Source organism: Lacerta agilis, chromosome 13, assembly GCF_009819535.1.
Source record: "Lacerta agilis isolate rLacAgi1 chromosome 13, rLacAgi1.pri, whole genome shotgun sequence".
NCBI lineage: Eukaryota > Metazoa > Chordata > Lepidosauria > Squamata > Lacertidae > Lacerta > Lacerta agilis.
This window is the reverse complement of record NC_046324.1, coordinates 46,312,842-46,329,676: the sequence shown is the minus strand read 5'-3', so window position 1 is coordinate 46,329,676 and position 16,835 is coordinate 46,312,842. Positions and strand designations below refer to the sequence as shown.

The 16,835-nt window shown below is 45.4% G+C and overlaps 1 protein-coding gene across 7 annotated transcripts in view; it reads right to left on the bottom strand.

The window, feature by feature from the left end:
- TOM1L2 (target of myb1 like 2 membrane trafficking protein) overlaps window positions 1–16,835 on the bottom strand; it is a 65,330-nt gene that overhangs the window by 25,645 nt on the left and 22,850 nt on the right. For 4 of the 7 annotated variants that reach the window (XM_033167836.1, XM_033167832.1, XM_033167834.1 and 1 more), the window contains exons 3-11: window positions 15,972–16,050; window positions 13,915–14,064; window positions 10,110–10,244; window positions 9,758–9,931; window positions 9,528–9,644; window positions 5,150–5,283; window positions 4,129–4,177; window positions 2,728–2,851; window positions 1,221–1,338 (exon numbers count right to left, since the gene is read on the bottom strand). In XM_033167836.1, coding sequence (XP_033023727.1) covers window positions 1,221–1,338; window positions 2,728–2,851; window positions 4,129–4,177; window positions 5,150–5,283; window positions 9,528–9,644; window positions 9,758–9,931; window positions 10,110–10,244; window positions 13,915–14,064; window positions 15,972–16,050 — 1,080 coding nt within the window. The remainder of the gene's footprint in view (window positions 1–1,220; window positions 1,339–2,727; window positions 2,852–4,128; window positions 4,178–5,149; window positions 5,284–9,527; window positions 9,645–9,757; window positions 9,932–10,109; window positions 10,245–13,914; window positions 14,065–15,971; window positions 16,051–16,835) is intronic. The other 3 variants (XM_033167833.1, XM_033167835.1, XM_033167838.1) reach the window with 1 other exon arrangement.

Here is a 16,835-nt window from a genome sequence, read left to right as displayed (position 1 = left end):
ATGGCTTTCTGTAGAGTGTCAGACACAGGTCTCTCCCAGTTCTCCCTGGAGATTGAGCTTGGGGCCTCCTGCACATAAAACATAGGCTCTACGACTAAGTCATGGCTCACCCCTAAGGTTTCCAAAGCCAGGTCAGATTGTGCTAGAAGAAACGGCTGCTGGTGATCCAGCCAAAGCTGGTCAAAAGTGATCCTGGCCACCACCTGTCTAGAAGAAGTATCGGATCCAGGAGTAATCCCAAGCTGCAAACCTCGTTGAGAGTGCAATCTTATCTTGTGCAACTAGCCACTGACCATCACTGAAGGGTCTTGAAGCCCAACAGCTTAGCATGCGCGCACACACAAAAAGTTAAACTGAAGCAGCATCGCAAATGGTTGATCTCTTGTCATTAATTTCAACTCCACTCCTGAATTCCCTACAGCCGATGGAAATCGGAGCAGGGAGTGGAAACGGTTGAAAGATTTCACAGAACCTAGAATCGCCTCCCAAAAAGGACAGATGCAGTTCACTACGTGAAGATCTGCCCATTAGTCAGCCACTGGGTGGAACTAAAGGACCAAGGACAATAACTAATCTCCTCCCTGGTGCCTGAATGCGAGAACATCTCTGGTAGGTAGGCCTTTGGAGGCCAGGATTCAGCCAGCCAGCCTTCAGAGTAGTGGCGACAGCACACTAACTGTGCCTTCCAAAATAATGGGTTGGTGAGGGGGAGATGCTGCATTCAGTTCCACATGGAAAAGCTGTCACACACACACACACACACACACAACCTGCACCCTTTGCTGCATTATTGGCATGCCAGGATACCTGTACAATGGACCAATTCAGGCCATTTATTAAAACTCTGGATGACCCAAGATACGGCAAGAATTGTAAATCAATACAACTGGGAATTCTGCAGCTAACATATGGTTGACCCTCTCTGGGCCCTTGAGATGGGCTGCAAAATGAATGCATTGAAAGAATGAATACATGAGCTTAGCGGCTGAGAGACTGATCTGTGGAACAGGGAGCCTCTGGTCCGAATCTCACTTTGGCCACGATGCCACTGTCCTCTTGGCCTTAACTTCTGCCCCCAAAGGAGCCTGGCTCAGAGCAGCAGAGCAGACCCTGTTGAGCCTGTGACCTGCAGGGGAACTGCAGGCCTACAAGGGCCAGTTCCGAGGGCTTAAGAGAACCACCCGAGTCTCCCACACCTCCCTCCTTCAGGCCCAACATACGTCTTGCGCTGATCAGCCAGTGAACTGCCTCTCGTCTGTGCGAACATGTCGAAGTCGTCCCGGGGGTTGGGGTGCTGGAGGGAGCTGAGCGTTCCGCTCACGTTGTTTGCGCCTATATCTGCAGACAAAGGAAACGATACAGCTTAGGATAGGAGTGGACAACCCTTTTCAACCCAAGGGCCATACTTATTTCAGAGCAACTTTTTTTGGGAGGGGGATGTCACATGCTGGTGGTGGGCAAGGCAAGAGGCAAAAGTGGGCAGAGCAATGAATGAGAATCTTACCTTTGCATAAAGCAGGCTACTTCCTACACCCAAACCCCACTCTCTAGCCTCCATTCAGGCAAGAAAGAGCCATTACTAGAGTGCAAGGGCACATGCCAAGCAGAAACACTCAAGAAGGCTTCAAAACAGGGCTGGCACAGGGTGCAGCCTGTGGGAGTCCCAGGGGCCAGATAAGAGGTGCCTCAGGCCCTCAGGCTTGAGATTCCCCATCCTTGCTGCAGGAGAAAGCCAGAGTCGCCACACGAGCCAGCCAGGCAGAAGAAGGCACATTTTTTGCTTTGAACATTTTGTTCTGTTCCAAAGACTGGTTCCAAGCACACCTGCAGCACCCTCTCCCAACCACCGAGTCTAGAGTTGGGCATACAGCTCTGCATCTCCGGTGGATGGAAGCGTCAGACTGAACACGGAAGCACAGCTTTGTGAAACGTTAGCTCCTTGGCTACTTGCGTCTCCATTGCTATACATTCTCTGGAGGGGAGGATGTGTGAAGCAGAGAAGCTGCGGGAGGAGAGGGGATGCTTCCTCCACCAGCTACTTTGCCCTTGAAACTCACTCTCCACCTCCCCACAGAATCCCAACATTTAGGCTTGTGTGGCAAGCATAGATCTGAAGCCCTTTTTCTGCAAGTGAAGGGGGGAGGGGAGAGAAAAGACAACATATTTCCCTAAAGGAAAGGGAGTTGGTGGAGGGGGGTGCGTTAAGCACCCCATCCTTCCTCACCCCTCTGATCTCCAAGGGCGCTTTGCAACAGAGGTTACACCCACACCATACATTTAAAGCACATGGATTCACCCAAAGACCCCTGTGGACTATGTTAAATATGCTAGAAACTGTAGCCCTGTGATGGGTAAACTACTGTTCCCAAGATTATTTGGGGGGAAGCCAAGTGCCTTAACTGTATGATGCAGACGAAGTAAGGGGGGGGGGTTAGCCTAACTCAGCACACAGTGTAACGTGACCTGCAGTTTGGCTCAGACAGTCCCATTTGAGCAGGATTGCAAAAATAGTAATAGACTCCACTCTGTTTATAAGATGGACAGATTTGGACATCATAAGCTTCCAGGACAAGATGGGACGCCACCCTTAACTGCAAGCACTACTTGTCAGAGCCATGTGACCTTCTTCGGGAACCTGCAACATGGAAGAATCTCCAGGGGAGTGTGCTGTGGACTAGCCCCATACTACTCCAGTTCCCAGCACACCTGGAAAGGCAAAACACATACCAAGCCCAGCGAGTTGGGTCGAAAGTGTTGACGCCGGCGCTGTGTTTCCGACCATGGGGCTGACCACTGCCGGGGAGCCAGGCCCCAGGTCTATTAAGTTGTCTTCAGTCACCTCGCTGAGAACCTGTTGAGCCAATCGGGACACCAGAAGCAGTCACATAAGGTAGCACATGGGACAGCGCTCGTCAGAGAGGCAGAGCCTTTCTCGAACACGGCTATGATTCAGGAAGCCCTACGCCAGCCTTCCCCAGCCTGCTGTCCTCCAGCTGTAGCTGGATAACAACCCCCATCATCAGGAACCATTGGACATGGTGGCTTGAGCTGGCAGAAGCACAACAGTATCTGGAGGGCACCAGATTGGGGAAGGCTGCTCTATCTAAGCACAGAGAAAGCTATAGGGATCTGCCTCCCCACCCCACTCTCTGTCTCCAACACCAGGTATAGAATTTGGTTTCTTAATTTCTAGTCCAACATTTACTTCATTTGTATAATTAATTTTGACAGCATATCAGGAAAGCTATCAATTTTTTAAATACTATACAGGGTGGTGTTTTTTTCTTTTCTTTTACTAAGTATACAGACCCTCATACTCTAAACCTATTTTTAAATTCCTCTCTGATCATACTGCAGCTAAAGAGGTCACAGTTCTGCAAAATCCTTTCCTTGTCCAAAATGCAGTTAACATACTTGAGTTTTCTGCTGATGGAATTTGGGTGCAGTCTAGTGGTGAAAAAACAGGCAGTGGGGAGGAAAGGGGAGGGGGGAGAACTAAAATGGACAGTCTTGTTGGGATTAACAAAACACATTTGACAGCATTTGAGTTAAATGTCAGTCTTTTGCCCACACAGATAGTTGTTTTACCTTTCTCTTTATGGTATGAATCATCAAACCAGAAACTCTTCAACAAACCATTGTTTCCAAACTGGGAAACTATGGATACCAGCTTCGGAACAAGCCAGGATATTAAAACACAGTTTGAAGTTGGTAAACCATGATTTCCCTGTTTGGATGGAACAAGAAACTATTATTAATTAGAGGCTTCCTGGTTTAAGTGAAGCTCATGCAAAGGGAAAACACAGATTCCTATCTCAGCTTATTTTCAAAATGTAACCCTTTAAACCATCTCAAGAGCTTGATATCTGGATCATTTATATCCCATTCAGCTCAGCTTGCTCCTGTCTTTGTAACTTGCAAGCAAACTACCTCACATTTACCTACTTAAATGCAACTGATTTAAGAGCAAAGGGGCTCCAAACTTCATCACAAATATCAGTAAGTGTTTTAGCAAGAAGGACTTTGCAGCAGTGGCACCACCTTACTTTCAAGGATGAGTTTTGCAAAGCCCAAGGTTAGCAATTTTGCACTGGACAATCCTGTCTTATTAGCAGCAGGAGGACTCACCCCGTTGCTTGCGTTCTGTGCAGACCGACCCAACCTGTATCGCTCAAATCTACAGCAGACCAAAAAAGAGGAGAGATTAAAAATTAATGGCATGTAGCAATTCTGAAAGGTGCAAGTCTTATGACAAAACCCAGGATGCAGAAGGAAGGATCTGTCTTTTTCTGGCTGGGGTGGTGGGAAGCCGACTGTAGCCACAGAGACCAGCATATGATCACAAGGGCTGCTGCACTGTCACACCTCTAGGAATGGCTGGAAGCAACCCCCTCCAACTCTCTCACCCCAAAACCTGCCATTACAATGCTGAAGGCCAGCCTTCTTCAGCCTGGTGCCCTCTAGATGTTTGGGACTCCAGCTCCCATCAGCCTGAGCCAGCATGACCCATGGTCAGGAATGACAGGAGTTGCAGTCCAAAGTATATGCAAGTATATTATGGGTTACAAAAGGCTGCTGATGTAGGTCAGGGATGGGTAACCTGCAGCCAGAGCCGCACAAGTGACATTGGCAGCAGGTGTTTCCAGCTCTATTAGCTAGAATGGATCAAAGGGGGCTTCTAGCTCCATGAACAGCATGGAATCAGGATGATTGATTTGAATGAAATATCTAACTAATGTGTAAGTGAGCTAAATTAATGAATCAAATAGATGAATAAATAAATAATGATCAGGAGCTTTAAACTAAATCCTGAGGGGGAGGAAGACAATATTACAGACGACAGGAGAACACTTGGTACTGGAGTTAATAGTTAATAGCTCCAGAAACGTGCTAAAGGGCAGGTAACTACAAGAAAGAAGCAGTTGGAAGAATGACTCACAGTTTCAGTTGTCTCTATACTAATGCACAGAGTATGGTAAACAAGCAAGATGAATTCTTAATACAAGCAAGACGAGTTCTTAATACAGGATACACTCTGGACGTTAAAAGGCTGATTTTCAAAAAGATTAGGAAGTACTCGGTGAGGGGGAAAAGCCACACTTAAGGGTAAGCCAGCAACTATTTGAGCTTCAGAGGAAAAGCAAGCCACCTCTCGTATCGGAGGAAAACGTTGTTCAGATCGTCGTTTACATGAAGTAGCTCTTCTGTGACTTCTTCATTGGACACCCTGGAGATGAGCTCCACGATCCTCTGCTGCATGGCTCGACAGGTGCGGTTCAGCTCCTGGGAGAAATGAATCATTGCAACTTCAAGGGAAAGAAATGATGTCCAAGAGTTACAACACAGGGGAGCTTCAGTCGTCAGAGCCCAGATATAGTAGGCCTGCTCACGCAATCCAACTACATCATGCTATGTGGGGGCAGACCCTTGCCAAAAAGGTGACCAATCACAAGTACGGCTAACAGTGCTATTCCACAATCTAGTTGTGGTGGGGGTACAGGTACAGGTAAAGGTGGGTCCAGTTTCAGCAAAGACTACCCCCTTCCTAGTGTTGTAAGGAGGCAGAAAAGAAGGCCAGAATGCTCATTTGCCAGATGGTCAGAACCATCAAGAACTCCATATATTTAATTCTGGTTATAAAGTCTGTGTTACCTGTCAAGATATCTAGCGTAAGGCTCTAGGGCCAGGGCGACATAGCTTCTGCATAAACGGTCAGGTCAGGGTGTAATACTGAGCTCAAAAGTTCAACTTCTTAAACATCCTAGCAATTCTTTAAAAATTAAGTTTCTAGTCCTTATGGCTGCAGATATAACTTCATGGGCAACAGGATCTTAAGGGGTGACAGTGGTGGCAAAAGACTTCCTGTGATCTGGGCATCAGTGCCGTGAGAAGCTCTTTGCAACTCCTGGTGACTAATTAAAGGACAATAAATCAAGCTAAAATACATGAACATCTGCATAAGGTAAATAATACAATGGAATGCAGCCTTTTAGCAGCGTAGAATTCTGAACCACTGCAAAATACAGCCAAGCCTCAATAGCCAAGCCGTACCTGGCAGTGTTTCCCAATGCTGCCACTTTTAGAAGCCCTGGCCTTCACTACAAGAATTAGCCTCCTCCCTCTTTGCATTCCTCCCCCTTCAGAGTGGAAATTCAGGATTAAGGACAGCCATGTAAGGATACATATCTTAAATCCATTTACCGTATATACTCGAGTATAAGTCGACCCAAATATAAGCCGAGGCACCTAATTTCCCTGCAAAAATGTGGGAAAGCTTATTGACTCAAGTATAAGCCGGTTCACCTTTGCCACTGTGGTAGAGGAGGAACGAGCAGCCCAAAGCAGCCCTTTGGGCTGCTCCTTCCTCTTCCTCCTTTGCTGCTGTGGAGCTCACCCCGTCGCAGGGTTTCGAACCGCCATTCTTCTAATCAGCAAGCCCTAGGGCTCTGTGTTATACAGAGAAGGCTGGGATCCTGTCCTGTTTAAGCAGGAGCCAGGGAAAGTGAGCACCTGTGGGGTTTTAATACTTCCTTAACTGATAGGCTTTCTGCCTTCTGGGGTCTAAAGTTTGCATTTATGTGAGCAGTTCAGGAATGGAACAAGCTGCCTGGGGAGAGTAAAGAACCACTGTTCTTGTACACTTCTTAAGGAATGGTTGACTTGAGTATAAGCCGAGGGCAGCTTTTAAAGCACAAAAAGTGTGCTGAAAAACTAGGCTTATACTCAAGTATATATGGTAATTAGTATATTGATTGTTAAATTCCACTTTGACCAGTTTAATGTTTATGTAAAAATTATGCTGAAATTCTGGTTTTACTATCCTGGCTGTTTAGCCATAATAATAAACATTCATTCAAGGACAGCCATGCTGCTGGTGGTATCAGCACCCCCACCTCCGAGAAGAAAAACAAGCCTCGTTGACCTGGCAACTCATGGCCTGACGTTCTGCACCTGGACAAGTGTCATCTCGTGCTTCCCGCAGCTGCTTTCACAGCTTGAGGGCTGAGTTTACCATGTCAGCTTTGATCCCATCAGTTCAGAGACAGATTGTGACATTTCAGAAGGTTGGATTCAGATGGAGAAGAGAGGGCTGGCAGGGCCTGTCTGTCTCTATTCTGCTGCAGCGCCTGGTTGCATGCCATTAAAAACCTTTCCTTTTTATTTACCGGTAGCTGCTTATTGGGTTTCTGATGGGTAACAACTAACAACCAGGGCTTTCTTCCAGCCAGAACTCAGTTCTGGCACCTATCAGATGGGCACCACTGGAATTCTAAGACGAAGCCGTTCATGGTGAGTTCCAGCAACTCTTTTTCTAGAAAAATAGCACTGCTAACCACCCACCATCTTGCTACACCGATCTCCAGTCTGCACCTTCCTTTTCCAGGTAAGCTTATAGAACAGAACTGATAGCTCAGTCAGTAGAGCACGATACTCTTAATCTCAGGGTCATGGGTTCAAGCCCCACGTTGGGAAAAGATTTCTGCATTGCTGGGGGTTGGACGAAATGGTCCCTTCCAACTCTACATTGGCTCCCAGTATGTTTCCAACCACAAAGTGTTGGTGCTGAACATTAAAGCCTTAAACAGCCTCGGCACAGTATACCTGAAGGAGTGTCTCCACCCCATCGTTCTGCCCAGACACTGAGATGCAGCTCTGAGGACCTTCTGGCGGTTCCCTCACTGCAAGAAGTGAGGCCACAGGGAACCAGGCAGTGTCGCGGTCACTCTCTCAGACCTGAGCAGCACCCCCGGACGTTTAACGGTCTATTGGTAACTGCCCCAACGACATATGGTATAACCGCTGCCACCAGCCAGTATTCACTCTGGCAATGAATAACTCACTTCAGATTCAGATGTTGGTAAAATAAAACATAAGTTTCTTTATTGTGTGTACAAAGCGTAATGGTTTCAATTGACTTGGTAAAACGTTTAATATAACTGTATGGTTATTCAGATAAGTATATATCAACTCTCTACCTAGTATTCCAATAACTATCCCTAATGCCTCCTGTTTATTATTCACTCTGCGCTAGCTCTGATCATAGGCTCTATCTCCCTCTCTCTATCCTTCCCTAACTCAACTCAACTCAACTGACTCACTTCTAACCTCTAACTGCCTTTTCTATCCTCTCTAACTGCCATCCTTCCACACTCTAATTGCCTGGAGAGCTCCCATTGGTCAAGCTCCTCCCTGCCAAGTTAACCCTTGGAGAACCTATAGGGATGAACGCCACAGGCAGAGGGGCTTCTCGGTAGTGGTGCCTGCCCTGTGGAACGCCCTCCCATCAGATGTCAAAGAAATAAACAACTGTCTGACGTTTAGAAGACATCTGAAGGCAGCCCTGTTTAGGGAAGTTTTTGATGCCTGACATTTTAATGTATTTTTAATATTTTGTTGTAAGCTGCCCAGGGTAGCTGGGGAAACCCAGCCAGATGGGCGGGGTACAAATGATGATGATGATGATGATGATGATGATGATGCTATGATTCTAATAGGCAGGGGGTTGGAACACAAAACATCAGAGGAGCCCTGCTGGATCAGAACGGAGACTGTTATTTAGTTAGTTTATATCTCGCCCTTGCCCTCCGAGGATCCCAGAGCAGTGAACACAATTCAAAAACCAGAACAAAGCAACAATGTTCTAAAACAGTTAAAACATTCTGAAAACGATTGCAATAAAAAAGCAGCTATGGTTAAAAACGATTCTTCCATCCAGTGATTTTGAGGTTGCCGGGAACAGTATTCTTCAGCCACGACATCCAGTCTTAGTCCTCATTAACAGCCATGGCTTCTCCCAAAAAATCCTGGGCACTGTTGTTTGTAAAGGGTGCTGAGAGTTGTTGATAGACCCTTGAACACCCTACAGTTTCCAGGTTTCATTGCGAACAGCCATGGTGCATAAAGTAGCATAAGAGTGCTTTAAAAGTATAGTGTGGCTAGAGTAGAGTAAAGGTAGAGTAGAAGAAGCGGAAATTAATAGGGAATCTGTGTATAAACAATATGAGGTCGGATCTTAAAGTTAGATTTTGAGTTTGGTAATATTCAGTTGAGTATTATTTATTTATTTATTTATTTATTTTTTGTTTGTTTGTTTGTTTGTTTGCTTATGTGTTGATTTGTTTTTGTTTTTGTTGTTATATTTGGTTTTTGTAATTTTGAAAATATTAAATAAAGATTTTTATTACTAAAAAAAAAAAAAGTATGGTGTGGACTGATGATCCAATGAGTTCAGCATTCTGCCTCCTATAGCGGAGGTTTCCAGAAAGTCTGCTAGCAGGACATGAAGGAAACAGCCCACCCTTACTCATGACCCTCAGACCCGCAGTAACTGGTATTCAGAGAACATGGAGGCTCTGTTAAGCCACCAGGGCCAACGGCCACCTGCAAACATGTCTAAAACTCCTTTCGAAAAGCTTCTCAGCTAGTAGCCATCATCATACCTTGCGGCAGCAAACGGATTGGTGGGGACGGGACCTTTCTCCTGCCCTGAATCTACTACGTTAAGGCTTTGGTTGCAACACATTTACCTGCAGTAACTCAAGGTCTGATGAATCTTCTTGCCCAGGGACCATTTCTGTGAGCATTTCAGACATCACTTTGGTGTTTCCGCGAACAACATCCAGTTCACTCCGCAGTCGTGCAATCTATTTAAAAGGGGGGAGGGGAGGAAGAGAAATGCAACTTTTTACAGAAGCTGCATGCATTTCATGGTCTGATTTTTAAAAGGCTCTGGAGGCAGGAAAGCCTTCTACAGTACCTGCTCAGACAATACCTGCTCTGTATTTGCTGTGATGGGGCCAGTCACATTCAAAGCCGGGGCCTGAGGAGCAGAGTACGCCGTTGGAGAAGGAGATGAATAGGAACTGGAGTTCATCCTTTGCTGAGACTGGGACCTGTGCATGCTGGCAGCTGGGTCAACCTCAGGAACGCTCTAGCAGAGAACAATGTGCAAACACTCAGATATATAGTAGTCACCGAAAGATTGCGCTGCTGTCATTATCGTGCTCTTTAGGCCAAAAGGGCAGGGAAGGCAGAAGGCAGGGATCCTCTAATTGTTTCTTCTCCTCTACAAAAATAAGGAAGAAAAGCAGACAACACTGCCCACTTACTCTCTGCGGTGTGTGTATTGGAGACAAAGCATCCAGATCAGCCATTGGAAACTCAATCCCTTTTCTTTTGAGTTCTTCATAAATGTGGACGACCCCAGTTAGATCAGGGCTGCTTCGAAAGGCATCAGCCCAGGCCTGCAAAAGAAACAGAGAGTGTCACAAGGCTTTCACTCAATCCAGTTCCCTTCTATTGTGGAATCTGGTCTGTTATTTTTACTCTGAAGGAGACTGCATTTCTTGTGAGTATATAGTATAGTTGTACCTTGGAGCCTTCCGACTTGAATGTTTTTTGGCTCCCAAATGCCACAAACCCAGAAGGGAGTGTTCCGATTTGGACAAAATAAAATAAAAAATTCCTTCCAGTAGCACCTTAGAGACCAACTAAGTTTGTTCTTGGTATGAGCTTTCGTGTGCATGCACACTTCTTCAGATACACTGAAACGGAAGTAACTGTTCCGATTTGGAAACATTCTTTGGAACCCGAATGTCTGACGCGGCTTCCGATTGCGTGCAGGAAGCTCCTGCAGCCAATCGGAAGCTGTGCCTTGGTTGTTGAACATTTTTGGAAGTCGAACGGACTTCCGGAACAGATTCCATTCGACAACCAAGGTACGACTGTACAGACGTGAACAATATTTCTTCAATCACAATGTCTCAGGGCTGTATGGTGACTGTGGGGGGGGGATTTAAAGCCTAAGAAAAGGCCCAAAGGTTTCTAATAAGGCCACATAGGGTCAACTGAAAGTTCAAGGGTGCCACATCAGGACATTTACTAAATGCAGTAAATAAATGTAATTATTTACTTGATTTATATCCTGCCCCAAGGAGCCCAGAGCAGCAAACAGATACACAATGTAAAAACAAGAAGAAAGCAAGAACATTCTAAAAACAATAGCAATTAGAACATCTAAATGCAGTTAACAGTTAAAAACATTCTGAATGTATCAATGGTAAGGAAACAAAGTTGTGAACGAAATAAGAAGCATGCAATTCATTTATTTCATAAAATTTATATGCCACTTGTGTGCAAAAAAGAAAAGAAAACCCTCACGGATCAGTTTCTCAGGAAGCACACAAATAAAGCCTTGCTCTGTGAGCGCATCATTGCTTGTGTTCTTACAGCTCCATCTTCCAATAAGGTTAATTGAAGGCATCAATTCTCCGCCACAAGGGTGTTGCCAGCCAATCCCACTTGAGCAGAGGGAACTTGATCTTTGATTGGCAAGATCCGCCCAAATTGGCCAAGCCAGTTTCCAAGGAATCTTCCCTAAATTACAACAGAAGGCATCCTTCCTGCAGAAGCAATTCTTACTCCCTTGGAGCATTGTGCCATTTTTTATTTACAAGAGAAAGGCCAGGAAAAGCACACGTTAACGGCACAGCAGCATTCTGGGCTGCTTCCAGACACGGACAATTTAGCAGCAGCCATTAATTGCTGTTCTGCTTCAGGCTTGTAAGCAAAAATAGCAACTCTGCTGCTCTCAGACTTCTAGAAGCCAAATGACATTCTGGAGCCAACTGGGCAGTCCCCCCTGCCCTGGTCCCAAATGTTGGAGGATGCTGGAGAGGAGAGAAAGGATTTTCATTGGGACCATGGTGCAGGAGGGAAAGGATTAAAACAGTCCCTTCTTCAGCCATCACTCCACTCTTGACAAGGATAAACAGATAAACAGCTGGATCTCTCAACATCCTTTTCTTTTCTGAAAAGCTGCATCAGTGAGGATTTGGCAGGGAGAGCAGGGAAGGGGGTGGGCTGAACCCCCCTCTCTCCAAGTCAATTCTCCAAATCAAGTCCTTACACAAAGCGGGGGATGAAGAGGGAAACACACACACACACACCCCAAATATACAACTATTAGGCAGATATCATAGCCATGAGGTAGACTCAGTTTCAAGTTCCCCTCACTCTCTGATCGGTTTTAACGTCTTGCCTGCCCGATGAAACTTCTGGAGAACTAAATAGCTTGCCACACTTTTGTAATGTAGATTTTGGGAGATTTTTCTCATGGGCCAGCATGGATACTTTTGATTTTTGAGCTACTGGTACTACTTAAGTTATCCTTCACAGAAATGAGGACTTTTAGCAGCCTGATCAACAGAAACACAGAGTAGTACTCAGATCTCCTGGCTTTCACCTAATATAGTCAGGCTGGGGAGGGAATAGAGAGTGGGGTGGAGAGTGAGGAACTTCTGAGTTTGGGGGGGGGGCAAATTAGGCCCAACAGGAGGCCGGATTTGGCCCACAAGGCCATTTGTGCCAGCTCACCCCCATCTGATTTCATATATGACATCAAGTCTGGGGCAGGTAAAGAAGTGGCCACAAAGTGGGAATGCAAAGAGATTAGAAATTATTGGGAAATGATATATAATGGATTGAAAAAAAATGTTCAAAAAGACTTTTGGTAAGAAACCAGAAGCATTCCTCCTAGGAATTTTAGACCAAGATGTAAAAAAAGAAAATGGGAATGGGAACCATTTGCAACATATATGAAGAGGCAACATAAAGAAATGGACTCATTGGCAGGGTTTGAGTAAACAATCACAACCGTATACAACAAAAAATAAGACTATATGTATTGGGAAAATTTTGGGGAAACAATACGCAGGGTGAACAATATGGAAATAAAACAGAACGGGAGTATGAGGGAAGTCCAGGGGAGGAGGGTGGAAATATGAAAAATTGTTAAAGATATATTATTAGAAGAAGTATACATGGGAAAATAAATTTAAAAATACTTTTAAGAAAAAGAAAAAGAAGTTGCCACAAAGGAACAACCAGGCATCTTAAAGGTTGGAGTGTCAGACTATGACCTGGGAGAGAAGGGCTTGAATCCCCCCTCAGTCATGAAGCTCCCTGGGTGGCCTTGGGCCAGTCACTCACTTCCAGCCTAATCTACTTCACAGGGTTGTTGTGAGGATGAAACAGGGAAGAGAACCACACACATCACCTTGAACTCCTTGGAAGATAAAAGTGCTATATAAATGTAGCAAGCAAATAAATAAATTGTGGGAAGCTGATATTCAGGGGACTATTTCTAACGGCAAGGAAGGGGTGGCTTCGTGGCGTGCACCCCCTTTCTAAGAACAAATCTGCTGAAATTAAGGAAGCCGTGTTGAAATTTGGGCATCAATGACATTTGGACACCTGCAAGACTTCATTATATTAATTATCATCCCTTTGTTGGAGAGGATGTCAAATTATTGGTATGCTGATCCATCTCTGGAGGGAGTGTCAAAAAGCACAGAAATGTTGGCAGGCCATTTTTGCAAGCCTTACTGATCTCATTCGCAGAGATACTGAAACGGAACCGGGATTAGCTTTGCTCTCTTTATTTAGAGGGTGAAACAGGGCTCTCCCTTGTAAGAATCTGATAAACCCCCTCCATGTGGGAGGTACATTGGAAGGATGCAGGCAGATGGACTACCCCAAAAAGGTAAGGTAAGAGTATAGTACTTGGCTTTGGCTGATAAACTTACATAACACAGTAGAGTGATGCAAGGAAGAATTTTAGAAAGATACTTTCAATGCTGATTGATTTATGTTTATTTTATTAACTGCCATCTGGAGGAACCTAGGCCCCTGTAACTCACACATCTTTTTGACTTGGTTATTTAACTTAACAGGTTGCTATTATTTTCTGCCTTACACACATCTGTATTTTGCTTTGTATCTGGCGACCAGTAAACTGTTATTTGTTGTTTGTATTGTTTCAATAATAAAAACTATATTATGTATATATAAAGTCTACTTTCGACTAATATTGCCTATCACTCAGAAGGCAGAAACAAAGGCCCAATGACAGACCTGAATTAGTGCAAGTACTTTATCCTGGACAATGGTGGGCGGGTTGTTCTTGGGAGAGATGATTTTCACCAGAACACCATCAATGAAGTCACGGTTTGCTACTAGGACATGAAAGCGATGGCCACAGTTCTTCACACATGTTTCCAGTACCTGTGTGTGGGGGGAAAAAACATCATTACTGGTGGAGCAAAGAAAGCTGGTGAACACATGCAAGGAAGAAATTCATTGCCATGGACAGCAGCTAATGTCCAGGGGTGTGGGAACACTTTGAGAAAGGAGTAGCCCAGGGGATTAATCATTTCACTCACCATGGCCAGTGTTCTGTCATTTTCTAGGGAGCATGGTGAGCCCCTAGCTTTGCTCCCAGCTCAGGGTGGGAGACATCTCCAAATGGGATAAAAACTATGGTTTCTTTGTGCACTATGTTTCAAAGGTGCTCTATGCAGGAAATGCAGAAGAACAAGCTCAATCCTGGAGAGGGGAGGTGGGGAACCGTCCCACAATCACACAAGGCTTCTGATTACCTCCAAAGCTCAGTGTTGTGAAGGGAACAATCCCTGCCGCTTTTCTCCAAGTGCACCCACTGCACTTCTTGGAGCACTGCAGCAATGACTGCCCACCCCTCTTCCATGTGTGTGGATTGTCCCCGGGTGAATGGGGAATTGCTCCTGGTGTCACTTTGTGCTTTGGAGACACAGAATCCTGGTGCCCAACCTGTTTTGGCTGTCCACCAAAGGTCAGTCAAAATTTGTGGAACAAAAAGACATGAACCCTGGCAATCACAGAAAATATTATTCTTAATTTGAATGTCTCTAGTGGATCAGAGGCACCAGAGCACTTTTATGCCACATGGCGGGGCTTTACTTCTTATACTTCTGGAACTGTGGTTTAGACCTCTTGGGCTTGCCGATCGGAAGGTTGGCGGTTCGACTCTGTGTGATGGTGGTGAGCTCTTGTTGCTTTGTCCCAGCTCCTGCCAACCTAGCAGTTCGAAAGCACACCAGTGCAAGTAGATAAATAGGTACTGCTGCAGTGCGAAGGTAAATGGCATTTCCATGCACTCTGGCTTCCGTCACGGTGTTCCATGGTGCCAGAAGTGGTTTAGTCATGCTAGCCACATGACCCAGAAAGCTGTCTGCAGACAAACGCCGGCTCCCTCGGCCTGAGGCAAGATGAGCGCTGCTCATTGACTGGACTTAACTGTCCAGGGGTCCTTTACCTTTTTACTTTTAGTTCTGGAACTGGTGCACAAAATTCCCTATCTGCACTGATTAGTAAAATTTGGTTATCCTAATGAAAACGCTAATATACAAGTGGATTTCATATCGATGAACTGCTCCAGTTAGGGAGGCAACTTGAATAAAATACAGTGGTGCCCCGCTAGACGAAAATAATTCGTTCTACGAGTTTTTTCGTAGAGCGAATTTTTCGTCTAGCGAAGTGGCAATGGAGCGCGGAGGTTTCCGCGCTAAAAAAAAAAAATCGTATTGCGAAGCAGCCCCATTGACTTTTTCGTCTTGCGGAGCAGCTTCCGCTAGATGAATGCTGTTCGTCTAGTGAGTTTTTCATCTAGCGAGGCATTCGTCTAGCGGGGCACCACTGTATTGTGGTGGCCCAGGTTAAGACCTGGCCCGCATAATCTATCACATGGCACAGTGCACACGCACAATTTGAATGGGAATGCCCATCAACTTTGTGGGGGCTCAGCCCCACAAATATTTTATTGGGGGGGGGGGTTCAAAGCCCCCAACGGACCCTAGGAGTTAGCTCCTACGGCTCAGAGCCTAATAAAAAGTAGAATAATAATAATAATTTGTGGACCACTGGCGTTAAATCTTCCTCCTTCAATGTGGCTACAAATGCCTGTTAGTATTTCATGCAGTCCGACGCTGCAGATGAGATTGTTATATATCACATGCCTGTCTGAGAAGACTGCCAGTTTCTGCACACCTTTTCTTGTTCCAAGTTGGTAAGGGGAAGAGGGGGAGGGCAGATTTGTTTTGGAGGTCTCCCAAACGCTGACCCCTGAATCACACCCACTTGCACACGCTACTCACCGTTAGAGCTAGCATTACTTCCCTGTAGTTTTTGTTTCCATTCAACCTCTTCTTAAGCGCTCGGATGGCATCCTTTGGGCTGATGGGGAAAACACATGGCCACAGATAAGGGACAGCTACAAGTAACTGCACTTCTCACAGTAAAGGCAAAATTGCAGTTCTAATGTTAGCTCAAGTGCACATTATTTGAACCCACAGGGTTTGGAGACAGAAACTGTACTTGCACATTGCCTGAGACCATGCTTGAGTGCAATATGCACACACAAAAATTAGCTGCAGCAATCATTCAGCCCTTGTGCTTAACACCCCCTTCTTTGGCTTCTCAGCTGCACAGGATGAGGAGTTTGGAGGCTTCTGCTCCTCATTAACTACAGCTTAACAAGCAATCTAAACTGGGAACTTTGGTTGACATTAACAATGGTTAGTTTCAAAAAGTCAGCTTTGTAAACCATGGTTTGAAGTTGGCTTGTCTCAAACAACCAAAGTTAGCTGCTCTGGTCAGCAAGTCAAACTGTGGTTGAGTGAGAGGGGATTCCTCCTTCCATACATGTGGGAGAGGGGCAGGGGAGACTCCTAGGCCGCAGGTCAGTGTGTTCTCTAAAAAACTTGGACTGTACCTTTCCCACAGCTTTTGAACCTCTTCAAATGCAATGAAAAACAAGTGAGTTTGTTCTGGGCCAGGCAGATGCAACCAGACTAGTATTGTAGCGGAGACGCAAACAATGTTATGAGAAGAAAGGGATTGTTCTGCTGACCCTGGCACCATCAATGTGCTCAGAAGGGGAAGCTCAGAACCATCTGTGACAAGCAGCAGAAGCCGAGCTATGCTTTGTCAATAATTGCTTGGCGTTTCCTTAACATGCA